At 34.0% G+C, this 8,374-nt stretch overlaps 1 protein-coding gene across 2 annotated transcripts; it reads left to right on the top strand.

Moving 5' to 3' along the window:
* The first annotated feature begins 4,557 nt into the window (after positions 1–4,557).
* On the top strand, positions 4,558–7,766 carry LOC132045706 (auxin-responsive protein IAA32-like). 2 transcript variants are annotated; one of them, XM_059436272.1, is made up of 4 exons: positions 4,558–4,791; positions 5,550–5,795; positions 6,445–6,553; positions 7,486–7,766. In XM_059436272.1, exons 1-4 carry the CDS (start codon positions 4,641–4,643, stop codon positions 7,574–7,576), a joined length of 597 nt encoding a protein of 198 aa, XP_059292255.1. In that variant the 5' UTR covers positions 4,558–4,640; the 3' UTR covers positions 7,577–7,766. The 2 variants fall into 2 exon arrangements, with proteins under 2 accessions (XP_059292255.1, XP_059292254.1); XM_059436271.1 differs by having other exon boundaries at positions 5,538–5,795.
* Positions 7,767–8,374: the final 608 nt, after the last annotated feature.

The following is an 8,374-nucleotide window of genomic DNA, read 5'->3' as shown; positions in this document are numbered from 1 at the left end:
AAAATTTTGACTCGATTAAGTTTGACCTACGTACCAAGCATAACAATGCAGATCCAATCCATATAACTCTTAATAAATTCTAATGTATTTCTTTTTCCTTCGAATACATGTAACTTTAATTTAAGACCACAATATATCAGCATAATAGATAAGTTTAAATTTAAAAATATTTGTGTCTTAGAGTCATCTATGGGTGTATATTCAACATCCTTCATCCCAGTGTGTAATTCAGAAACCATTGCCAAAAATTTGAGTTGTCAGATAAAAACTGAATTCTGTGGACTAATTAGCCGAATGTTTAGAGCAAGAATGAGCACCCAATTGCAAGTCCAGCAAGAAGAATAGTTCATAGATAACTAAGTCATCTCAGTATGAAAATTTAAATCATAACACCAAGAAAGGTTAGGATGATTTACTTAGTCAAGACACTAATGAATAATTATATATACAAAAATTGCTCTTTTGTTGCTTATTTTATTTATTTCACTTTCTTGTATTTGTCTATAGTGTCCAAAACGCAATTATAAGTGCTCCACCCGAAATCGGAAATAACGTTTCATTTTGATTGATCTATAGATTTTGAAACGTTTATTGATTCGTGATTTTAAAACATCAACTCATCTTATAACTTCTCATCCTAGTAGGTTAGTACGTCTTGATTCATGAACAAACTTTTTTCTTTCAAGTACGTACTTCCGCCGTTTTATTGATTTGACAGGGAATAAAGTTTAAGAAAGAACAAAAAAGATATTTATAACTTGAAGTCTCAGATATGTTATCACATTTTTCTGACCCGGTATAAGGTTCTTTAAACTTGTGATCATAAATTATAGTATATAATCATAACATTTGTGTGACTATAAAATCTTGCCTCTACGGGCAATTAGATTGTGAAGTTTAAGTTAAAATGTTTTCAAATTAAGAAAGGGATAGTTCTTTTTGGAACAAATTATATAAAAATATAAAAGAATCAAGAATTAGAACACCTGAAGTGTATAGGTTCACCTCGAAACTTATAAAGGTGACTATTGTAATATAGAGGCGGATTACGAAAAGGCAAGGAGTTCATTTGAACATCCTTCATTAAACTACTTTTATTTATATATAGTTGATATTATTTTGAGTCAGGATGACTCAGCCATCAGCCATTAGCTAATATGTTTGAACAAAACATTAGCTATCATTCAAAATCGAATGTTGATGTCTGATTTTATATGTGACTCTGCAAACACTTAATCCATGACGTGTCATTAAACCAATGGTGGTATTATGGTATATACAATATGGGTTGGGATTCACAAGATAAGGGGAAAACAACAAGGTCCAATGGGCAAAAAAGAAAGAAAATAAATATATCCCGAAAAGAAACAAATGAGAAAATAAAAAGGAGCAAATATCCGAAGTCAGAAAATTGTAGAATTAATTTTGTTTATCCTCTCATGACATACTGCATATCTGAGTGAATTCTGATGATGCTTGTAGGCCTGTCGAGCCATAGACATACAAATATATTTGGTTGCGTCAGATATTGTACCATGTCACAGATAAGGCTTGAGGTGTCGGAGAAACAACACATAGAAATAATATTCTCAATAAATAATAGGAGTAGTGAAAAAAATGAAAATGAAGACACGATAAATAAGGAGGAGAAAAGAGAAACAAGGATCATAAATCAGTCCAAGCAAGCTACGATCGGCTTTATAAATCAGTCCAGACTCGAATAGGAGGAGGATTGTGGCAGACTGACAGTCCACGTAACACTTGCCAGTTCATATATATGCACAGAAATATTAATATTCTGATAAATAATAAAGAAAAAAAATGAACAGCAAGAAATGCGATAAATAACGAGGATAGAAGAGAAACAAGGACAAGCGCAGATGCACGCATAATATTAGCACACAAAAACAACATTTATATAAAACACCAAGTGATAAATAACAAGGATAAAAGAGAAATAACGACATAGACAGATACATATATAGTATTAGGTACGGGTTCGATAGAACTCAATGTGTGTTGAGAAATTTATTGATTATGTACTAAGTTTAGATTTTAAACCCATAAATTCAAATGGTCATTAATAGTGACGAAGTTAGAGTTTTCACTAAGGGGATTTAGATATAAAAAAGTAAACATACGAGGAAGTCAAGAGGATTCAAAGTATAATATATATACTTAAAACAAAATTGACCTGAGTGTAGTTTTCTAACGAAGGAATGTCAATTGATTCCTTTTGAATAAAGGCGGCTCCGCAACTGATCTAATACGTTCAGTCTCATCCCGAACCCAACAAATTTTGAATCCGCTTTTGGACACCAAAATTTTTAATGTAAAAAACAAGATTTAAAGCCTGAAGAAGAACATATGGCAAAGATCTTTGCAGTGTTGCAAGTATACAACATCTGAACCCTACTTCTGTTGGATTTTTTGAGCCCATATCTTGTTCTTTTGTTATCCATTGAGATTTTCCATGTTATAAATGTCAGAAAAGAAATACAAAATTAACTAACACTACAATGATTGATTATGGGAAATTAGTTCCCTCTCTTTCCATGTCCACCTCCCATGTTTGCATTTCTCTTAGCCTAGCTAGATTTATTTCTTTTCTTGCAGAAGTGTGTTTTGTTTTGCATGGACATGAAAAGTACAAGGGACTACGGAGTGAGTTCCGAGAGTTTAACTGAATTCGTTATTTTTTGCTCAAATTGTACACGTATAAAAAGGGCTAGCTCCGAATACGAAGCATGGGTCCGGGGAAGGGCTTCACTGAAGGAGTGTGACGGAGACGGTCTATCTTGATGTTTTCGCGATTTGAACTCCTAACATAGGCCAGTCAGATGCAACATAACTTTATCGTTTCTCCAATGGTCCTCTTCTCAAACTGTACATGCATATATATGAAAACGATGCATACATATAATAGGTCTAAACTTATTTTGAAACTAATATGTCTAAATTCTGGATTCAAGACTGAACAGTAATATATTATATATCATATCGAGCTTATATATCTCTTTACTTCAAGTATATAGATAGATTTATTTCTTTTCTTGCAAGAAGTGTGTTTTGTTTTGCGTGGACATGAAAAGTACAAGGGACGATGGGGTGCGTTACGTGACTTCAACTGAACTTTTTTTTTTCCCTCAAACTGTACGCGTATAAAAAAAATAATATCTCGGTGCACAAGCATAATGTGTTCACGTAGGGTCCTGCAAAAGGCCGAACCCAAATGAAGTGTGACGTAGGCAGTTTATCCCGAGGCACACAACAATGGCTGATTTTACGAGTCGTACCCACGACCTATAGGTGACAACCTTATCCTTACTCCAAGACTATCCTTCTTAAACTCTAATCGGAAAAGGGCCAAATATACCCATGTACTATTGGAAAAGGGTCAAATATACCATTCGTTATACTTTGGGTCCAAATATATCCCTACCATTATACTATTGGTTCAAATATACCCTTCCTCCGTTAAAGTTGTCCAAGGTGGACATCCAATCTACGTAATATGGAAATGCCACACTAATTAAGACCCTAACCTATTTTACCCTCCTCTATTTGTTCTTCCACCGCTAGCATATACTTCCCCTCCACCACCATTGCCACAACTTTCCGACTCAAATAGGAATTTCACAACTTTCATTTAGTGTCCATGTTCACCAATGGAACAACAACCAATTGACCAGAGAAGTATCTACTGGAAAAAGAGATAAAAGAAAGGAAAATATAGTCGTAAAATTGAAGAATTCCGGCTACTAAACACGATATTATTTAATGCCTTCGCACATTTTTCCTTCATACAATCCATGACATTCCTCCCTACCCACTTTTTCGGCTACTGAAAAGGGCCAAAAAGTTATTAATTGGATTATTCACTGTCAAATACTGAGGACTTATTATGTTATTTGTTGTTAAACCACAGAAGAATATCATGAATACCATGATTCAGAATTAATTTAGTAATAATACAGAGGGTATTGTATCGATCTAATTAGGAAGCATTACACTTGAACCAGAAGCAATACACTATAAGCACAACCCAAATGTCTGTGGACTTTCAAGTGTCAACACCAACCGGGTCACACTATATACCATCAATGTATCCCGGCTATATATAGAGTGGTCATGGTGACGGTAATGGTGGCAATCGTGGTGGAGGGGAAGGATATGCTAGTGGTGGAAAACAAATAGAGGGGAAGTGTAAAATGGGTTAGAGGTGATGAGGTGGCATGCCACGTGGCTTCCATCTCATCAAATGTTAGTGTCGCGAGGATCGGATGTCCACCTTAGACAACTTTAATGTATTTAAGCGATATTTGAACCAATAAGATAACTAAGAGAGATATTCTAATTTTAGCGTATAACGGGATATTTGACTTTTCCAACAGCATGGGTACATTTGGCCCTTTTCCGAACTCTAATTGTGTGTGTGTCTCTCTCTCTCTCTCGCTCTCTCTCTCTCTCTCTCTCTCTATATATATATATATATATAACCCGATACGTCTAATTGAATTCTGGATGTGCCACTGTCGAGTACTACTATATAAAGCTTATATGTTTCTCTGTTTCAAGCATCTCTTGCTTCTATATATCTACATTGACATAGCAATATTTGTTTTGTGAACGAGTGATCAATGGATTCTAATTCTTCTGACTATATTCTAAACCATGCTACTCTTTCTTCTGTTTATTATCAAGGCAATAATAAGGACGGTAGTAACTTTATTGATTTGGGGCTTAGCCTCAGAACTTTGCAGCCTGAGGCCTATTATCCATCTGCTCATGGTATGTTTATTTTTCCCCAATTTTCAATTTTATTTCATCATTTGTTTATGAAGTCTTTTCTTTAATCATTTGTACATACTACGGGAAGTTATAAGATTCATGAGTTCAATTTATTTGAAAACAATATAACTTTAAATATTTGATTGTACTTTTAATGGAATGTTTTCTAGCGATAGAAATGACAAGGCAGTTTTGAGACGGCAAGTTTCAAAAGTTTGTCTTTCTTTCCTAAATTTTATTTTGAGTCAAATACTGCCGCATAAGTTAAAAGCAAGGGAGTAGTTGATTAAGACTAGTGGTGAATGCATCGTTCATACACCGGGTTCATCTAAATCCATTACTTCCGACGTGAAATATAAATTTGTGTAAAATTCATTAAAACAACAAAAAATAGTAGGTTTTAATCCATAACTTTAAAATTCAATGGATTCAATATGTCAAGAACCTTAATTATTGAACCTATAGAATTCAAATCCGGGATCCGCTTCTGATTAAGACAATTTTGAAATTGGAGCTTAAATTGAATTCTATGTACCCGCCGATGTAAAATTATTAATTACACAATCAAGTCATTTATAAGATAATTATAATTAAATCCATATGCATTAATTGATAACCTAATAAAACTAGTTATAAACCCACTATCACCCATTGATTTTTTTATGGTATAGAAAGCTTTATATTGTTATTTTTAGTGTATACACAACCTAAATCCATGAAATTTAAATAATGGACTTAGTGTTAAGTACTGCACGCAGGTGGTTATGATGAGCTGATAGATTGGCAGCATTTGCATCCACAACTAGGGAATAATCCAAGAAGTGAATATCCTACAAATTTTACGGAAATTAATAACTATGATGATGAAGCTGAAGGCATTCAAAGCAAAGAGAAGTTTTCATATGTGAAAGTTAACATGGATGGAGTAATTGTTGGAAGGAAGATTTGCATTCTTGAACATTCAAGCTATTCTAGCCTTGCAATTCAACTAGAACACATGTTTGGTATGTTCCAATATACCAAATTTCTCATAGGAAAATCATACTGCTAACTAGCAAAAATTTTGTCGATATTGAAAGAGTTTAGCTTCCATTTATTGATAGTATAATTTTTTTCACCATTAGGTGATTTAAAAATGAAATTACAGGTTGCGTGTCAAATAAGAGGGTTGGGTTGAATTTAGGTGGGTTAAAATGAGTTGAGTTGATATATGCGAGGGTGAATAATCTGTCCAAACATTATTTGGACTGAGATGGATTGGGTCAAGATCGATGGGCTAAACAATGAGTCATATCCAATCCACCCAACTCTATGCTAAATTTTACTTTTTGTTTGCTTGTTTTGGATAAAAATTGTCATGAGCCAATTTGAGATATTTAGTCCAAATCAACCTAACTTTAAGATCGACAGGCTGAGTTAATTTATGAGTGGATTAATAAACCGCTCAAACTTGGACGAGTTAGGCAAATCAAAAGGGTCATGTTTTCATGAGCTAATTTTATTATCCGGTCTAATTATTATAAGTAATTGCTCATAATAATTAAATTTATAACCTGAAATTGAGAACAAGTTTTATAGCAGATTAAATTGTACTGATAATGTAAAATAGTTCTTGAAAATGAATGAAGTGTTGTAACATATTTGGTTGTGTAGGAAAACATTCTATGGATGGGCTAAGGCTATTCCAAGATGATTCAGAGTTCTCTTTATTTTACAAGGACAGGGATGAGCAATGGAGGACTGTTGGAGATGTTCCATGGAAGTGAGTTTTATCACAACTTTATCTTTGCCCTTTATGAATAAAATAATTTGTCTGATAGTGTTAAAGATTTTTTTCTCTTCATATTATCATGTGTAAATGTAGTTAAGGGTGGTAAAATTAGCTTAAGAAAACATGATCCATAAAGAATTGTTAATTACACATAATTTATTCGCTCAGCCAATTTCAACCCATTCAAATTCCATCCATTAGAAAGTTGAGCTGATTTGGCTAAATGTGTAGCCTAAATTGATAACCCATAGATATATAATTTTTGATATGTTATACATAGCTAAAAAAGAATATTAGTTTTGTTTGGTAATTGAACAAATTATACGAAACAAATAAACAAAGTCAAAGTTGAGTCAAAGTTGAGTGAGTTAGGCTATAACCCTTTAGTCCGTCTTGACCAAACCTAACTAATCTTTGGATATGTAATGACCCGTCCATTTATTAACTCAAGCCATATTGATCGGCCCAAATTCAAACTCTGCCCACCCATACGCCTACGGCCTACATGTAGTGGAAATGCCAAGAGTATATACAAGAGTTCTCGAAAAAACTAGAATGTCATATTTGTGACTTGAACCTATGACTTAAAGTAAATTTTTGAACCCTTTTGCTATTACATTAGAAGATTTCCCTATATAACAGAAATTAACGGTTTTATCCATACGGAAAAAAAAATTACCCAAAAAAAGGTTCCTTTTTCCCCTTTTGTGCAGTATATATATCCTTCCACCTAGTTTCACTCCAGAGAGTACGTAGTTTAACATGTCATAACAGATTTGCTATGTCTCATTTATCAGGTTCCAATTAATATTATCACATAGATATACCTTAATTACTTTATAAGTAACCTGACCGTTTTAAATATCTCTTGCATCGTCAGCACATGACACTTATATTTTTGTTATTACTATGATTATAAACAGCGAGTTTGCTGATCAAGTGAAGAGACTAAGAATTGTGAAGAAAGATGAAGCATTCATCACCAATTCATCTGCATTACTAAGTTCTGTTTGATACTCAAATTCCGTAGTTTAGCAGAAGAAAAAGAAAGAATTATTAATTTCTGCTAAAGCTTTGATATATATGTTAGTGCAACATTTATCTTTCTGACTTATTTAGTTGTATTATTAATCCTATTACGATCTGGTCTGGTATTGTATTCAGAAGTTTTTTACTTAATTTTGCAACTTGGAATTTCATTGTCCTCCCATTAATTAAGTTAACCATTTCCATGCCAAACATTCAATTATGTCCAATAAGATGCAGGCTTCAAAATTTACTACTATTATATACTATATATATGTATACGGTAAAAATCGGGTAAAGTTTGTCCGGTATAAACCAGGGTAAGTAAAAGGAAGAAAACGAACGATAAGTTTTTGATCCGAAGAAGCTTCGCACAAATTCGTTGTATCCGGAGATAGCTCCTCAGCGTGGTTGGTCCGGTGTCCGGGATCCGGTCCTTACATGGCCGAGTTAGTCGTGGCCGTTAGCCCGGTTTCTTCGTGACCATTCTGATCGTGGCCGTTGGTCCGGATAATCGGTTATTCGTCCACCACGTGCGGGAATCTGCCACCTGTTTCTGACGGTCGTACGGGTGTCAGACCGTACGACCTAACCTTATCCATATTAGGTTTTCTTTATCTTAAAAGGGGCCCATGATGTATAGAAGGCCCATAGAGGAAAACTATAAATAGGGGTCATTCCCTCACTTTTGGGGTTGGCTTTTCTGATCCAAGAGCTTTGTACTTCAAATATATTATAAAATTTCTCTTGCCTAGTGTTCTTCAGATTTTAGTCCGGTTACAACTG

This window comes from Lycium ferocissimum, unplaced genomic scaffold (assembly GCF_029784015.1).
Source record: "Lycium ferocissimum isolate CSIRO_LF1 unplaced genomic scaffold, AGI_CSIRO_Lferr_CH_V1 ctg7682, whole genome shotgun sequence".
Taxonomy (NCBI): Eukaryota; Viridiplantae; Streptophyta; class Magnoliopsida; order Solanales; family Solanaceae; genus Lycium; species Lycium ferocissimum.
Note: the sequence above shows the minus strand (reverse complement) of the source record. Positions and strands in the feature narration are given on the sequence as shown.